Raw genomic sequence first — 19,467 nt, 5'->3', positions numbered from 1 at the left:
CTCACAGCTCACACCGCCACCCAGCTTAGTGTCATCTGCAAACTTGGAGATATTACACTCAATTTCTTCATTTAAATCATTGATGTATATTGTAAAGAGCTGGGGTCCCAGCACTGAGCCCTGCGGCACCCCACTAGTCACTGCCTGCCATTCTGAAAAGGACCCGTTTATCCCGACTCTCTGCTTCCTGTCTGCCAACCAGTTCTCTATCCATGTCAGTATATTACCCCCAATACCATGTGCTTTAATTTTGCACACCAATCTCTTGTGTGGGACCTTGTCAAAAGCCTTTTAACAGACTGGGATTCATTTAATCCGGGCCTGCGGATTTATCCACTTTCAAACCCCTAATACTTCCTCTCTCACGATGTTTATTTCATCTAATATTTCATAATCCTCCTCCCTGATTTCAAAGTCTGCATTGCCCCTCTCCTTTGTGAAAACAGATGCCAAGTATTCATTAAGAACCATACCCACGTCTTCCGCATCCACACACAGATTACCCTCATGGTCTCTAATAGGCCCTACTCTTTCTTTAGTTATCCTCTTGCTCCTGATATATTGGGAAAACATCTTTGGGTTTTCCTTGATTTTACTTGCCAAAATGTTTTCCCGCTCTCTCTTTGCTTTCTTAATATCCTTTTTAATCTCACCCCTGGACTTTCTATACCTCTCTCGAGTCTCTGTAGTATTTAGCCCTCGGTATCTGTCATAAGCCTCCCTTTGTTTCTTTATCCTACCCTGTATGTCCCTCGACATCCAGGGGGCTCTAGATTTGTTAGTCCCACCCTTTTTCTTAAGGGAATAAAGTTGCTCTGAACCCTCAGGATCTCCTCCTTGAATGCCCCCCACTGCTCTGACACTGATTTACCATCAAGTAGCTGTTTCATAGAAATTTACAGCGCAGAAGGAGGCCATTCCGGCCCATCGTGTCCCACCGGCCGACAAAGAGCCACACGGCCCTCGGTCAGCAGCCCTGAAGGTTACATATAAACCTATGAACAATGACGGAAAGGCAAAGAGCACCCAGCCCAACCAGTCTGCCTCACACAACTGTGACACCCCTTATACTGAAACATTCTACACTCCACCCCAACCGGAGCCATGTGATCTCCTGGGAGAGGGAAAAACCAGATAAAAACCCAGGCCCATTTAGGGAGAAAAAATCTGGGAAAATTCCTCTCCGACCCATCCAGGCGATCAACACTATTCCAGGAGATCACCCTGGCCGTATTCTATTCCCTGCAGTACTTACCGTTATATCTGCACCGTCCAACAAACGGTCATCCAGTCTAATCCCAATTACCAGCTCTAGGTCTGTAACCCTGCAGGTTACTGCACTTTAAGTGCCCATCCAACCATCTCTTAAATGTGATGAGGGTTTCTGCATCCACCAATCTTCCAGGCAGCGAGTTCCAGATCCCCACAACCCTCTGTGTAAAGAAGCCCCCCTCAAATCCCCTCTAAACCTTCCACCTACCACCTTAAAACTATGCCCCCTCGTAATAGACCCCTCCACTAATGGAAATAAACTGTTAATATCCACTATGTCCAGACCCCTCAATATTTTGTACACCTCGATGAGGTCTCCTCTCAATCTCCTCTGTTCCAATGAGAACAAACCCAGACTATCCAATCTGTCCTCATAACTAAGATTCTCCATTCCAGGCAGCATCCTAGTAAATCTCCTCTGCACCTTCTCTAGTGCAATCACATCCTTCCTATAATACGGCGACCAGAACTGCACGCAGTACTCCAGCTGTGGCCTAACCAAAGTATTATACAATTTAAGCATAACCTCCCTGCTCTTGTATTCTTTGCCTCGGCCAATAAAGGCAAGCATTCCGTATGTCTTCTTAACCACCTTATCCACCTGGCCTGCTACTTTCAGGGATCTGTGGACATTCACTCCAAGGTCCCTTTGTTTATCTACACTATTAAGTGGCCTACCGCTTAATGTGTATACCCTTTCCTTATTAACCCTCCCAAAGTGCATCACCTCACACTTCTCTGAATTAAATTCCATTTGCCACTGCTCTGCCCACCTGACCAGTAGATTGATATCCTCCTGCAGCCCATGACTTTCCTCTTCATTATCAACCACACGGACAATTTTAGTGTCGTCTGCAAACCTCTTAATCATACCCCCTATATTCAAATCAAAATCATTGATATATACCACAAAAAGCAAGGGACCCAGCACTGAGCCCTGCGGCACCCCACTGGAAACAGCCTTCCAGTCACAAAAACACACATCAACCATTACCCTTTGCTTCCTACCTCTAAGCCAATTTTGGATCCAACTTGACTCTTTTCCCTGGATCCCATGGGCTTCGTGACCAGTCTACCATGTGGGACCTGATCAAAAACCAAGCTAAAATCCATATACACTACATCATATGCACTAGCCTTATCGACCCTCTTGGTTACCTCCTCGAAAAATTCAATCAGCTTAGTCAAACATGATCTTTCTTTAATATTCCATTCTGGCAAAATCACCTCTTCACTTATCAAAATTGGATTTTCCTCACTTGAGAACTTTTATTCTTGGTCTATCTTTGTCTTTTTCCATAGCTCCCATAAATCTAACTGAATTATGATCACTAGCACCAAAATGCTCTCCCACTGATACCCTTTCCACCTGCCCCTCTTCATTCCCCAAAACCAGGTCCAGAACCGCCCCCTCCCTTGTTGGGCTTGTTACATACTGGCTAAAGAAGTTCTCCTGAATATATTTTAGGAATTCCGCACTCTATACCAGTCACATTAATTTTATCCCAGTTAATATTCGGGTAGTTGAACTCCCCTACTGTTAGTTCTCAGAAATATGCCTACATATTTGCTCTTCTATCTCCCTCTGACTGTAGTACGCTCCCATTTTTGTCCATTGTGTTCGTGCCAGCCGTTAAAGAGCTGTCCAACCTAATCCCACTTTCCAGCTCTTTGTCCACGACTCTCCAGCTCTCGGTCCGTAGCCCTGTAGGTTACGGCACTTTAAGTGTACATCCAGGTACTGTTTAAATGTGGTGAGGGTTTCTGCCTCTACCACCACCACCCTTTCAGGCAGTGAGTTCTAGACCCCCACCACCTTCTGGGTGAAGACATTTCCCCTCAAATCCCCTCTAAACCTCCCCCCAATTACATTAAATCTATGCCCCCTGGTTGTTGACCCCTCTGCTAAGGGAAATAGGTCCGTCTTATCCACTCAATTTAGTTTTAGTTAATTTTAATGCACTCAATAATTTTATACACCTCATTAAGGTCTCCCTCAGCCTCCTCTGTTCCAAAGGAAATATACCAAGCGAATCCAATCTATCCTTGTAGTCCGTGCTGTGTTTGGATCGTACAGTGGGCGATACACGAGCCACGTGCTGTGGTTGGATCGTACAGTGGGCGATACACGAGCCCGGTGCTGTGTTTGGATCGTGCGGTGTGTGATACACGGGCCCGTGCTGTGTTGGATCGTGCGGTGTGTGATACACGAGCCTGTGCTGTGTTTGGATCGTATGGTGGGCGATACACGAGCCCGGTGCTGTGTTTGGATCGTACGGTGGGCGATACACGAGCCCGGTGCTGTGTTTGGATCGTGCGGTGTGTGATACACGGGCCCGTGCTGTGTTTGGATCGTGCGGTGTGTGATACACGAGCCCGTGCTGTGTTGGATCGTGCGGTGTGTGATAACACGAGCCCGTGCTGTGTTTGGATCGTACGATGGGCGATACACGAGCCCGGTGCAGTGTTTGGATCGTACAGTGGGCGATACACGAGCCCGGTGCTGTGTTTGGATCGTGCGGTGTGTGATACATGAGCCCGGTGCTGTGTTTGGATCGTGCGGTGTGTGATACACGAGCCCGGTGCTGTGTTTGGATCGTGCGCTGGGCGATACACGAGCCCGGTGCTGTGTTTGGATCGGACGGTGGGCGATGCACGAGCCCCGTGCTGTGTTTGGATCATGCGGTGTGTGATACACGAGCCCGTGCTATGTTTGGATCATACGGTGGGCGATACACGAGCCCGGTGCTGTGTTTGGATCATGCGGTGTGTGATACACGAGCCCATGCTGTGTTTGGATCGTACGGTGTGCGATGCACGAGCCCCGTGCTGTGTTTGGATCGTGAGGTGTGTGATACACAAGCCCGCGCTGTGTTTGCATTGTACGGTGGGCGATACACGAGCCCCGTGCTGTGTTTGGATCGTGCGGTGTGTGATACACGAGCCCGTGCTGTGTTGGATCATGCGGTGATTGATACATGAGCCCATGCTGTGTTTGGATCGTACGGTGGGCGATACACGAGCCCGGTGCTGTGTTTGGATCGTACAGTGGGCGATGCACGAGCCCCGTGCTGTGTTTGGATCGTGCGGTATGTGATGCACGAGCCCCGTGCTGTGTTTGGATCGTACGGTGGGCGATACACGAGCCCGGTGCTGTGTTTGGATCATGCGGTTTGTGATACACGGGCCCGCGCTGTGTTTGCATTGTGTGGTGGCCGATACACGGGCCTATGCTGTGTTTGGATCGTACGGTGGGCGATACACGAGCCCCGTGCTGTGTTTGGATCGTGTGGTGTGTGATACACGGGCCCGCGCTGTGTTTGCATTGTGCGGTGGGCGATACACGAGCCCCGTGCTGTTTTGGATCGTGCGATGTGTGATACACGAGCCCGTGCTGTGTTAGGATCGTACGGTGGGCGATACACGGGCCCGTGCTGTGTTTGCATCGTGCGATGGGCGATACACGGGCCTGTGCTGTGTTTGGATGGTGCGATGTGTGATACACGAGCCCCGTGCTGTGTTTGGATGGTGTGTGCACGGGCCGTGCTGTGTTTGCATTGTGCGGTGGGCGATACACGGGCCTGTGCTGTGTTTGGATGGTGCGGGGTGTGATACACGAGCCCCGTGCTGTGTTTGGATCGTGCGATGTGTGATACACTGGCCCGTGCTGTGTTTGAATGGTGTGGTGGGTGTTATATGAGCCCCGTGCTGTGTTTGGATGGTACGGTGTGTGATACACGGGCCTGTGCTGTGTTTGGATCGTGCGGTGTGTGATACATGGGCCGGTGCTGTGTTTGGATGGTACGTTATGTGATACACGGGCCCGTGCTGTGTTTGGATGGTACGGTGTGTGATACACGAGCCCGTGCTGTGTTTGGATGGTGCGGTGTGTGTTACACGGGCCCGTGCTGTGTTTGGATGGTGCGGTGTGTGATACACGGCCCGTGCTGTGTTTGGATGGTATGGTGTGTGACACACGGGCCTGTGCTGTGTTTGGATGGTACGGTGTGTGATACACGAGCCCGTGCTGTATTTGGATGGTGCGGTGTGTGTTACACGGGCCCGTGCTGTGTTTGGATGGTGCGGTGTGTGATACACAGCCCGTGCTGTGTTTGGATGGTATGGTGTGTGACACACGGGCCTGTGCTGTGTTTGGATGGTATGGTGTATGATACACGAGCCCGTACTGTATTTGGATGGTGCGGTGTGTGTTACACGGGCCCGTGCTGTGTTTGGATGGTGCGGTGTGTGATACACAGCCTGTGCTGTGTTTGGATGGTATGGTGTGTGGCACACGGGCCCGTGTTGTGTTTGGATGGTGCGGTGTGTGATACACAGCCCGTACTGTGTTTGGATGGTGCGGTGTGTGATACACAGCCCGTGCTGTGTTTGGATGGTGCGGTGTGTGATACACGGGCCCGTGCTGTGTTTGGATGGTGCGGTGTGTGATACACAGCCCGTGCTGTGTTTGGATGGTGCGGTGTGTGGCACACGGGCCTGTGCTGTGTTTGGATGGTACGGGGTGTGTTACACGGGCCCGTGCTGTGTTTGGATGGTGCGGTGTGTGATACACAGCCCGTGCTGTGTTTGGATGGTGCGGTGTGTGATACACGAACCCGTGCTGTGTTTGGATGGTACGGGGTGTGTTACACGAGTTAGTCGAATGCCTGTGTTCTCTCACAGGACAGATTGCTGCTTCAGCCCTGACGATAAGCTGCTGGTAACGGGGACGTCGGTAAAGAGAGGACAGGGGAACGGGAAGCTGCTGTTCTTCGAGAGGGAGACGTTTCACCAGCTGTACCAGATCGAGGTCACTGACGCAGTGAGTCAATCCATTCCTTCTCATCCAATCACATCCAGTACACCAAATGGAGCCCAGAGCACTGTCTTTCTCTCAATATACCGCCCTCATTCTCTCAACTCCCGTCTGACCCCCGACCTGTCCGGACCCCCCCCCGCCAGGCCCTACTACACCTCTTCCCCCTTATCCCCTCCCGGACCCCGTTCCCCCTCTCCCCCACCCCTCTCTGCGCCTCCCCTCCCCACCCCTCTCTACCCCGTCCCCACATCCCCCCGTTCCCCCTCCTGGACCTTTCTCTTCCCCACTCCCGGTTCACTCCCCCCACCCCCCCACCTCTGACCTGCCCCGACCTCTGACTCCCACTCTGACCTTTGACCAACCTCGACCTCTGACTCCCACTCTGACCTCTGACCGACCCCATCCTCTGACTCCCAGTCTGACCTTTGACCGACCCCGACCTCTGACTCCCACTCTGACCTGCCCCGACCCTGACCTCTGACCTGCCGTCTTTGGCCTTTGCTGTAAATGACAGCAGCAGGATTACCAACAACTGACGTCCCAAACATGGTCTGAAATTGTTGAAGTTGATGTTGAGTTGGGAAGGCTGTAAGCTGCCCAATCGGAAGATGAGGTGCTGTTCCTTCAGCTTCTATTGAGCTTCATTGGCACAGTGTAGGAGGCCAAGGACAGAGATTGGGAGTGGAGAATTAAAATGGCAAGTTCAGGGTCAAGCTTGTGGACTGAACATGTTCAGCAAAGCGGTCACCCAATCTGTGCTTGGTCTCCCCAATGTCGAGGAGACCACATCGTGAGCAGCGAATACAATATACTAAATGGAAAAATGTGCAGCTAACTCGCAGTTTCAACTGGAAGGAGTGTTTGGGGCTGAGGGAGAAACTGTGGGCCTATTTCCTCTTCCGAGCCATCGCCCGTCTCCGAGCCATCGCCCGTCTCCGAGCCATCGCCCGTCTCCGAGCCATCGCCCGTCTCCGAGCCATCTCCCATCTCCGAGCCATCTCCCGTCTCCGAGCCATCGCCCGTCTCCGAGCCATCGCCCGTCTCCGAGCCATCTCCCATCTCCGAGCCATCTCCCGTCTCCGAGCCATCTCCCGTCTCCGAGCCATCGCCCGTCTCCGACCCTGCCTCAGCCTATCTGCTGCTGAAACCCTGATCCGTGCCTTTGTTACCTCTGCACCTGGCCAAACCAATGCTCTCCTGACCAGCCTCCCACTCTCTGTAAACTGCAGCTTATCCAAACCTCTGCTGCCTGTATCCCAACGGGCGCTCAGTCCCACTCTTCCATCACTATCCTCCCTGTCCTACACTGGCTCCCATCGTCACATTGTCGTCACATCTCTCCATGGTCTCACCCCTCCCAACCTCCATAACCCTGCGCCCATACCCTGCCCACTCTCACTCTGGCCTCTTCCTTGCCTCCACCATTGATGGCTGTGCGTTCAGCCAGTTACGCCCCAGGCTCTGGCACACACCTCCGCCTCGCCAACTCCCTCTCCTTCTTCAAGACCTCCTTAAAACTCTGCTCTGATCGACTTTTTGCTCACCCCTCCCAATATCTCTGGCTTGGGATGGATTTGGATTTATTTCTGCGTCCAGCTCTGTGAACCACCTGGAGAAGATGCTGTGTGTGGAAGGTGCTTCCTCAATGCTGCCGATGTCTCTGCTCTGTCTCACCCCCCCACCCTGCCAACGCTCTGCGCTCTCTGCTCTGCTTTGTACAGCCGGACGATTTCCCTGTGAACCGTGCCGGGCTCCCATGCTCAATTCGTCTTCTGTTCATTTTTCAGAGTGTTATTCGCTGCCTGTGGCACCCAAAGCTGAACCAGATCATGGTGGGGACGGGAAACGGACTGGCCAAAGTCTACTATCACCCGGTCAAGAGTCAAAGGTAAAAGTTCAGAGTGCCAACGACATTCAGCGGGGCCAAGGACAGCACCAGAGTGTATCGGGATTGTCGGTATTTACACTGGCGAGTGTGCCTCCTCCATAGCTTTTTCAAATTTGTTCCTGGGGTGTGGGTGGCACTGGCAAGGCTGGCATTTATTGCCCATCCTGAGCCGCCTTCTTAAACCGCTGCAGTCCGTGTGGTGAAGGTGCTCCCACAGTGCTGTTAGTGGAGGGAGTGAGTGTTGAAGGTGGTGGAGGGAGTGAGTGTTGGAGGTGGTGGAGGGAGTGAGTGTTGGAGGTGGTGGAGGGAGTGAGTGTTGGAGGTGGTGGAGGGAGTGAGTGTTGGAGGTGGTGGAGGGAGTGAGTGTTGGAGGTGGTGGAGGGAGTGAGTGTTGGAGGTGGTGGAGGGAGTGAGTGTTGGAGGGAGTGAGTGTTGGAGGTGGTGGATGGGGAGCTGATCAAGTGGGCTGCTTTGTCCTGGATGGTGTTGAGCTTTGAGTGTTGTTGGAGCTGCACCCATCCAGGCAAGTGGAGAGTGTTCCATCACACTCCTGACTTGTGCCTTGTAGATGGTGGAGAGGCTTTGGGGAGTCAGGAGGTGAGACACTCACCGCAGAATACCCAGCCTCTGACCCGCTCTTGTAGCCACAGTATTTATGTGGCTGGTGCGGTTCAGTGGTGATGGTGTGGGATTTGAATACGATAATGCCGTTGAATGTCGAGGAGAGGCGGTTGCAGATTCTCTGGTTGGAGATGGCCATTGCCTGGCACTACTCTAGTGCCAATGTTACTTGCCACTTCGCCCGAGCCTGGATGCCGTTCGGGCCTTTCTGTATGTGGGCACAGACTGCTCCATTATCTGAGGAGTTGTGAATAGAGCTCAATAACAATAACTTGCACGTAGCGGATTTTACATATCAAAATGTCCCAAGGCACTGAACAAAAGCGATATCAGTGAAAACATTTTTGACATCGAGCTGCAAAAGATATCAGGGCAGGTGACCAAAAGCTTGTTCAAGGAGCTAGCTTTTAAGGAGCATCTTGAAAGAGGAGAGGGAGAGAGGTAGAGAGGCGGAAGAGGTTTAGGGAGAGAACTCCAGAGCTTGGGGTCAAGGGAGTTGAAAGCATGGCCGCCAATGGTGGAGCGATGGAAATGGGGGATGCAAGGCCAGAATTGGAGGAGTGCAGATATCTGAAAGACTTGTAGGGCAAGAGGAGGTTACAGAGATAACGAGGGACAAGACCATGGAGGGATTTGTAGATGAGGATTTTAAAATTGCGGTGTTGTCGGACACTGTGCAATCATCAGCGAACGTCGCCTCTTCTGACCTTATGATAGAGGAAAGGTCATTGATGAAGCAGCTAAATATAGCTGGGCCTCGGACCCTCCCCCATAGTCTCATCTCCCCCTCCCTCGCAGTCTTATAGAATGATAGAGCACAGAAGGAGGCCGTTTGCTCCATCGTGCCTGTGCTGGCTCTTGGGTAGAGGTACCCAATGAATTCCACTACCCCGCTCTTGCCCCATCGTTCTTGAAATCTTTTCCCTCCGAGTATTTGTCGAATTCCCTTTTGAATGTTACGATTGAATCTGCTTTTTTAACACCCTTCTCAATTTGCCGTGTCACCTTTAAGGATTTGTGCACATGTACTTCTCGGTCTCTGTTACTGCAGCCCCTTTAAATTGCACAATTGGTTTATACTGCCACTCATTTTCCGACCGAAATGTATCAGCAGTCTGTCTATGTCCTCCTGAAGTCTGTTACCATCCTTCTCACTGTTTACCACATTTGAGTTTTATGTCATCTGCATACGTTGAAATGATACCCTGTAAACCCAAGTGCAGTGGTCCTAATACTGATCTGTGGGAAACACACTGCACACGACCCTTCAGTCTGACATTCGACCTTTCACCACCACTCTTGGCTTTGTCACTGAGCCAATGTTCTATTCAGACTGCCACTGTCCCTTTAATCCCATGGACTTTAAATTTACTAACAAGTCTATTATCTGGTACAAAAGCAAAATACTGCGGATGCTGGAACCTGAAATAAAAATAGATAATGCTGGAAATCTCAGCGGGTCAGGCAGCATCTGTGGAGAGAGAAACAGAGTTAACGTTTCGGGTCAATGACGCTTCGTCAGAACTGCCAAATGTTCGAGATGAACAGATTCTTAACCAGCGCTGAAAGAGGGAGTGGAGGAAAGAACAAAAGGGAAGGCCTGTGATAGGGTGGAAGGCAGGAGAGATTTGAGAGACAAAGGGATGATGGGCCGAATTGAGATGGTCAGGGCAGAAGTTAGAAAAAGGTTGGTCTATATAGGGTTAATGACCAGCTGCCATTGGAGATACTGACAAAAAAAACATAAGATAGTGACGGGGGTTGGGGGGAAGGGACCACCTCCCTCCCTATTAAAATCGTGGGCGACTTTAATCTACATATAGATTGGGCTAACCAAACTGGTAGCAATACGGTGGAGGAGGATTTCCTGGAGTGTATTAGGGATGGTTTTCTCGACCAATATGTCAAGGAACCAACTGGAGAGCTGGCCATCCTAGACTGGGTGATGTGTAATGAGAAAGGACTAATTAACAATCTTGTGCGAGGCCCTCTGGGGAAGAGTGACCATAATATGGTAGAGTTCTTTATTAAGATGGAGAGTGACACAGTTAATTCAGAGACTAGGGTCCTGAACTTAAGGAAAGGAGACTTCGATGGTATGAGGCGTGAATTGGCTAGAATAGACTGGTGAGTGATACTTAAGGGGTTGATGGTGGATAGGCAATGGCAAACATTTAAAGATCACATGGATGAACTTCAATAATTCTACATCCCTGTCTGGAGTAAAAATAAAATGGGGAAGGTGGCTCAACTGTGGCTAACAAGGGAAATTAAGGATCGTGTTAAATCCAAGGAAGAGGCATATAAATTGTCCAGAAAAAGCAGCAAACCTGAGGACTGGGAGAAATTTAGAATTCAGCAGAGGAGGACAAAGTGTTTCATTAGGGGGGGGGGGAAATAGAGTATGTGAGGAAGCTTGCTGGAAACATAAAAATTGACTGCAAAAGCTTCTATAGATATGTGAAGAGAAAAAGATTAGTGAAGACAAACGTAGGTCCCTTGCAGTCGGACTCGGGTGAATTTATAATGGGGAACAAAGAAATGGCAGACCAGTTAAACAAATACTTGGGAAGATACAAATAACCTTCTGGAAAAACTAAGGGACCGAGGGTCTAGTGAGAAGGAGGAACTGAAGGATATCCTTATTAGGTGGGAACTTGTGGAAGGGAAATTGATGGGATTGAAGGCCGATAAATCCCCAGGGCCTGATAGTCTGCATCCCAGCGTACTTAAGGAAGTGGCCCTAGAAATAGTGGATGCATTGGTGATCATTTTCCAACAGTCTATCGACTCTGGATCAGTTCCTATGGACTGGAGGGTAGCTAATGTAACACCACTTTTTAAGAAAGATGGGAGAGAGAAAGCGGGTCATTATAGACCGGTTAGTCTGACATCAGTAGTGGGGATAATGTTGGGATCAATTATTAAAGATGAAATAGCAGCACATTTGGAAAGCAGTGACAGGATCGGTCCAGGTCAGTATAAGGGAATGGGGAATGGGCCCGGGTAAGAGCAGCAGATGCTCAGACAGCAGCAGCAGGAAAGGTAAGAGAGAGGGGGAGAGAGAGAGAGAGAGAGAGAGAGAGCGGGGAGGAGGCGAGTGGTGTGGGGGGAGCCTTTCGGGTGTAGTGAGGTGCGGGGACCTGGAGGGAGGAGGCCATTGGATCTTCAACGGGAAAGTGGGGTGGGGGAACTTTGCCAATTGGAGGTAAGTTGCTGCAATATATTTCAACGTGTGTTTAATTTGATGGATTGTGTTTTACGAGAGTGATTCCGGGGATGAGGGGGTTGACTTATGAAGAAAGGTTGAGCAGGTTGGGCCTCTACTCATTGGAATTCAGAAGAATGAGAGGTGATCTTATCGAAACGTATAAGATTATGAGGGGGCTTGACAAGGTGGATGCAGAGAGAATGTTTCCACTGATGGGGGAGACTAGAACTAGGGGGCATGATCTTAGAATAAGAGGCCGCCCATTTAAAACTGAGATGAGGAGGAATTTCTTCTCTCAGAGGGTTGTAAATCTGTGGAATTCGCTGCCTCGGAGAGCTGTGGGGGCTGGGTCATTGAATATATTTAAGTCAGAGATAGACAGTTTCTTAACCGGTAAGTGGGTAAGGGCTTATGGGGAGTGTGCGGGGAAGTGGAGCTGAGTCCATGATCAGATCAGCCATGATCGTATTAAATGGTGGAGCAGGCTCGAGGGGCCGAATGGCCCACTCCTGCTCCTATTTCTGATGTTCTTATGTCACTTATGCCCGAACCCTCTCCCCCGAGCCCCCCTGCCCCAAGCCCTGCCCTGAGCAGCCCGCACACACCCAGTGCCTCCCCTCGCCCCACTCATCACTCCATTCACTCACCACACTGTGTGTTTTGCAGAGGGGCCAAACTGTGTGTGGTGAAAACAAAACGCAAATGGAAGCAGAGTCAGACCGTCACGCAGGATTACATCATCACACGTAAGTACACGGCCTGTCTGACTGACCAATCAGCAGCTCCCCTGCACCATACCCATACTCTCAGGGCCTGGTTACCATGGGCACCAGCCCTGCTCCCCCCTACCCTACCTGATATACCCCACACCCCTCACTGTAACACCGATATACCACACACCCCTCACTGTAACACTGATATACCCCACACCCCTCACTGTAACACTGATATACCCCACACCCCTCACTGTAACACTGATATACCCCACACCCCTCACTGTAACACTGATATACCCCACACCCCTCACTGTAACACCGATATACCCCAGACTCCTCACTATTACAGTGATATACCCCACACCCCTCACTGTAACACTGATATACCCCACACCCCTCACTGTAACACTGATATACCCCACACCCCTCACTGTAACACTGATATACCCCACACCCCTCACTGTAACACCGATATACCCCACACCCCTCACTGTAACACTGATATACCCCACACCCCTCACTGTAACACCAATATACCACACACCCCTCACTGTAACACTGATATACCCCACAGCCCTCACTGTAACACTGATATACCCCACACCCCTCACTGTAACACCGATATACCCCACACCCCTCACTGTAACACCGATATACCACACACCCCTCACTGTAACACTGATATACCCCACACCCCTCACTGTAACACTGATATACCCCACACCCCTCACTGTAACACCGATATACCCCACACCCCTCACTGTAACACTGATATACCCCACACCCCTCACTGTAACACTGATATACCCCACACCCCTCACTGTAACACTGATATACCCCACACTCCTCACTGTAACACCGATATACCCCACACCCCTCACTGCAACACTGATATACCCCACACTCCTCACTGTAACACCGATATACCCCACACCCCTCACTGCAACACTGATATACCCCACACCCCTCACTGTAACACTGATATACCCCACACCCCTCACTGTAACACCGATATACCCCAGACTCCTCACTATTACAGTGATATACCCCACACCCCTCACTGTAACACTGATATACCCCACACCCCTCACTGTAACACTGATATACCCCACACCCCTCACTGTAACACTGATATACCCCACACCCCTCACTGTAACACTGATATACCCCACAACCCTCACTGTAACACTAATATACCCCACACCCCTCACTTTAACACTGATATACCCCACACCCCTCATGTAACACTGATATACCCCACACAACTCACTGTAACACCGATATACCCCACACCCCTCACTGTAACACTGATATACCCCACACTGTAACACTGATATACCCCATACCCCTCACTGTAACACTGATATACCCCTCACTGTAACACTGATATACCCCACACCCCTCACTGTAACACCGATATACCCCACACCCCTCACTGTAACACCGATATACACCTCACTGAAACACCGATATACCCCACACCCCTCACTGTAACACCGATATACCCTGCACCCCTCACTGTAACACTGATATACCCCACACCCCTCACTGCAACATTGATAGACCCCACACCCTTCACTGTAACACCGATATACCCCACACCCCTCACTGTAACACTGATATACCCCACATCCCTCACTGTAACACTGATATACCACACACCCCTCACTGTAACACCGATATACCCCACACCCCTCGCTGTAACACCGACATACACCTCACTGCAACACCGATATATCCCAGACTCCTCACTGTTACACTGATATACCCCACATCCCTCACTGCAACACTGATATACCCCACACCCCTCACTGTAACACTGATATATCCCACACCCCTCAATGTAACACTGATATACCCCACATCCCTCACTGTAACACTGATATACCCCACACCTCTCACTGGAAGACTGATATACCGCTCACTGTAACACTGATATACCCCACACCTCTCACTGTAACACTGATATACCCCACACTGTAACACTGATATACCCCACACTGTAACACTGATATACCCCATACCCCTCACTGTAACACTGATATACCCCTCACTGTAACACTGATATACCCCACACCCCTCACTGTAACACTGATATACCCCATACCCCTCACTGTAACACCGATATACCCCACACCCCTCACTGTAACACCGATATACCCCACACCCCTCACTGTAACACCGATATACCCCTCACTGTAACACCGATATACCCCACACCCCTCACTGGAACACTGATATACCCCACACCACTCACTGTAACACTGATATACCCCACATCCCTCACTGTAACACTGATATACCCCACACATCTCACTGTAACACTGATGTACGACACACCCCTCACTGTAACACTGATATACCCCACACATCTCACTGTAACACTGATATACCCCACACATCTCACTGTAACACTGATGTACGACACACCCCTCACTGTAACACTGATATACCCCACACCCCTCAATGTAACACTGATATACCCCACACCCCTCACTGTAACACTGGTATATCCCACACCCCTCACTGTAACACTGATATACCCCACATCCCTCACTGTAACACTGGTATATCCCACACCCCTCACTGTAACACTGATATACCCCACACCCCTCACTGTAACACTGATATACCCCACATCCCTCACTGTAACACTGGTATATCCCACACCCCTCACTGTAACACTGATATACCCCACACCCCTCACTGTAACACTGATATACCCCACACCCCTCACTGTAACACTGATATACCCCACACCCCGCACTGGAACACTGATATACCCCACACCCCTCACTGTAACACTGATATACCCCACATCCCCCACTGTAACACTGATATACCCCACACATCTCACTGTAACACTGATGTACCCCACACCCCTCACTGTAACACTGGTATATCCCACACATCTCACTGTAACACTGATATACCCCACACATCTCACTGTAACACTGATGTACGACACACCCCTCACTGTAACACTGATATACCCCACACCCCTCACTGTATCACTGATATACCCCACACCCCTCATGTAACACTGATATACCCCACACACCTCACTGTAACACCGATATACCCCACACTGTAACACTGATATACCCCATACCCCTCACTGTAACACTGATATACCCCTCACTGTAACACCGATATACCCCACACCCCTCACTGTAACACCGATATACCCCACACCCCTCACTGTAACACCGATATACCCCACACCCCTCACTGTAACACCGATATACCCCACACCCCTCACTGTAACACCGATATACCCCACACCCCTCACTGTAACACCGATATACCCCACACTCCTCACTGTAACACCGATATACCCCACACCCCTCACTGTAACACCGATATACCCTACACCCCTCACTGTAACACTGATATACCCCACACCCCTCACTGCAACATTGATAGACCCCACACCCCTCACTGTAACACCGATATACCCCACACCCCTCACTGTAACACTGATATACCCCATAACCCCATCACTGTAACACTGATATACCCCACACCCCTCATTATAACACATTGATATACCGCACACCCCTCACTGTAACACTGATATACCCCACAACCCTCACTGTAACACTGATATACACCACACCCCTCTCTTTAACATTGATATACCCCACACCCCTCATGTTACACTGATATACCCTACACACTTCACTGTAACACCGATATACCCCACACCCCTCACTGTAACACTGATATACCCCACACCCCTCACTGTAACACTGATATACCCCACACCCCTCACTGTCACACCGATATACCCCACACCCCTCACTGTAACACTGATATACCCCTCACTGTAACACCGATATACCCCACACCCCTCACTGTAACACCGATATACCATACACCCCTCACTGTAACACTGATATACCCCACACCCCTCACTGGAACACTGATATACCCCATACTGTAACACTGATATACCCCATACCCCTCACTGTAACACTGATATACCCCTCACTGTAACACTGATATACCCCACACCCCTCACTGTAACACTGATATATCCCACACCCCTCACTGTAACACTGATATACCCCACACCCCTCACTGTAACACCGATATACCCCACACCCCTCAGTGTAACACCGATATACCCCTCACTGTAACACCGATATACCCCACACCCCTCACTGTAACACCGATATACCCTACACCCCTCACTGTAACACTGATATACCCCACACCCCTCACTGCAACATTGATAGACCCCACACCCCTCACTGTAACACATTGATATACCCCACACCCCTCACTGTAACACCGATATACCCCACACCCCTCACTGTAACATTGATAGACCCCACACCCCTCACTGTAACACCGATATACCCCACACCCCTCACTGTAACACTGATATACCCCATAACCCCATCACTGTAACACTGATATACCCCACACCCCTCATTATAACACATTGATATACCGCACCCCCCTCACTGTAACACTGATATACCCCACAACCCTCACTGTAACACTGATATACACCACACCCCTCTCTTTAACATTGATATACCCCACACCCCTCATGTTACACTGATATACCCTACACACTTCACTGTAACACCGATATACCCCACACCCCTCACTGTAACACTGATATACCCCACACCCCTCACTGTAACACTGATATACCCCACACCCCTCACTGTCACACCGATATACCCCACACCCCTCACTGTAACACTGATATAACCCACACCCCTCACTGTAACACTGATATACCCCACACCCCTCAATGTAACACTGATATACCCCACACCTCTCACTGTAACACTGATACACCCCACACCCCTCACTGTAACAATGATATACCCCACACCCCTCACTGTCACACCGATATACCCAACACGCCTCACTGTAACACTGATATACCCCACTCCCCTCACTGTATCACTGATATACCCCACACCCCTCACTGTAACACTGATATACCCTCACTGTAACACTGGTATATCCCACACCCCTCACTGTAACACTGATATACCCCACACATCTCACTGTAACACTGATGTACGACACACCCCTCACTGTAACACTGATATACCCCACACCCCTCACTGGAACACTGATATACCCCATACTGTAACACTGATATACCCCATACCCCTCACTGTAACACTGATATACCCCACACTGTAACACTGATATACCCCATACCCCTCACTGTAACACTGATATACCCCTCACTGTAACACTGATATACCCCACACCCCTCACTGTAACACTGATATATCCCACACCCCTCACTGTAACACTGATATACCCCACACCCCTCACTGTAACACCGATATACCCCACACCCCTCAGTGTAACACCGATATACCCCTCACTGTAACACCGATATACCCCACACCCCTCACTGTAACACCGATATACCCTACACCCCTCACTGTAACACTGATATACCCCACACCCCTCACTGCAACATTGATAGACCCCACACCCCTCACTGTAACACATTGATATACCCCACACCCCTCACTGTAACACTGATATACCCCACAACCCTCACTGTGACACTGATATACCCCACACCCCTCACTTTAACACTGATATACCCCACACCTCTCATGTAACACTGATATACCCCACACCCCTCACTGTAACACTGATATACCCCACACTGCAACACTGATATACCCCATACCCCTCACTGTAACACTGATATATTCCTCAGTGTAACACCGATATACCCCACACCCCTCACTGTCACACCGATATACCCCACATCCCTCACTGTAACACTGATATATCCCACATCCTTCACTGTAAAACTGATATACCCCACACCCCTCACTGTCACAACGATATACCCCACATCCCTCACTGTAACACTGATATACCCCACACCCCTCACTGCAACACTGATATATCCCACACCCTTCACTGTAACACCGATATACCCCACACCCCTCACTGTCACACCGATATGCCCCACATCCCTCACTGTAACACTGATATACCCCACACCCCTCACTGTAACACTGATATACCCACACCCCTCACTGTAACACTGATATACCTCACACCTCTCACTTTAATATTGATATACGCCACACTCCTCACTGGAACACTGATATACCCCACATCCCTCACTGTAACACTGATCGACCCCACACATCTCACTGTAACACTGATATATGCCACACCCCTCACCGTAACACTGATATACCCCACACCCCTCACTGTAACACTGATATACCTCACACCTCTCACTGTAACACTGATGTACGACACACCCCTCACTGTAACACTGATATACCCCACACCCCTCACTGTAACACCGATATACCCCACACCGCTCACTTTAACACCGATATACCCCACACCCCTCACTGTAACACTGATATACCCCACATCCCTCACTGTAACACTGATATACCCCTCACCCCTCACTGGAACACTGATATATCCCTCACTGTAACACTGATACACCCCACACCCCTCACTGTAACACTGATATACCCCATTCCCCTCACTGTAACACTGATATACCCCACACCCATCACTGTAACACCGATATACCCCACACCCCTCACTGTAAAACCGATATACTCCACACCACTCACTGTAACACTGATATACCCCATAACCCCATCACTGTAACTCTGATATACCCCACACCCCTCACTGTAACACTGATATACCCCACACTGTAATACTGATATATCCCATACCCCTCACTGTAACACTGATATACCCCATACCCCTCATTGTAATACTGATATACCCCACACCCTTCACTGTAACACCGATATACCCCACACCCCTCACTGTAACACCGATATACCCCACACCCCTCACTGTAACACCAATATACCCCACACCCCTCACTGTAACACCGATATACACCTCACTGTAACACCGATATACCCCACACCACTCACTGTAACACCGATATCCC

The 19,467-nt window shown here is 50.1% G+C and overlaps 1 protein-coding gene across 1 annotated transcript in view; it reads left to right on the top strand.

The window, feature by feature from the left end:
* LOC139256184 (WD repeat-containing protein 70) overlaps positions 1–12,557 on the top strand; it is a gene marked incomplete at both ends in the record, with an annotated part of 84,642 nt that extends 72,085 nt beyond the window's left edge. Inside the window, 3 exons of the mRNA XM_070874130.1 lie at positions 5,956–6,094; positions 7,879–7,979; positions 12,478–12,557. Of these exons, the coding sequence (XP_070730231.1) occupies positions 5,956–6,094; positions 7,879–7,979; positions 12,478–12,557 (320 nt within the window). The remainder of the gene's footprint in view (positions 1–5,955; positions 6,095–7,878; positions 7,980–12,477) is intronic.
* Positions 12,558–19,467: the final 6,910 nt, after the last annotated feature.

The sequence above is a fragment of the Pristiophorus japonicus genome, unplaced genomic scaffold (assembly GCF_044704955.1).
Source record: "Pristiophorus japonicus isolate sPriJap1 unplaced genomic scaffold, sPriJap1.hap1 HAP1_SCAFFOLD_688, whole genome shotgun sequence".
Classification (NCBI taxonomy): domain Eukaryota; kingdom Metazoa; phylum Chordata; class Chondrichthyes; family Pristiophoridae; genus Pristiophorus; species Pristiophorus japonicus.
Note: the sequence above shows the minus strand (reverse complement) of the source record. Positions and strands in the feature narration are given on the sequence as shown.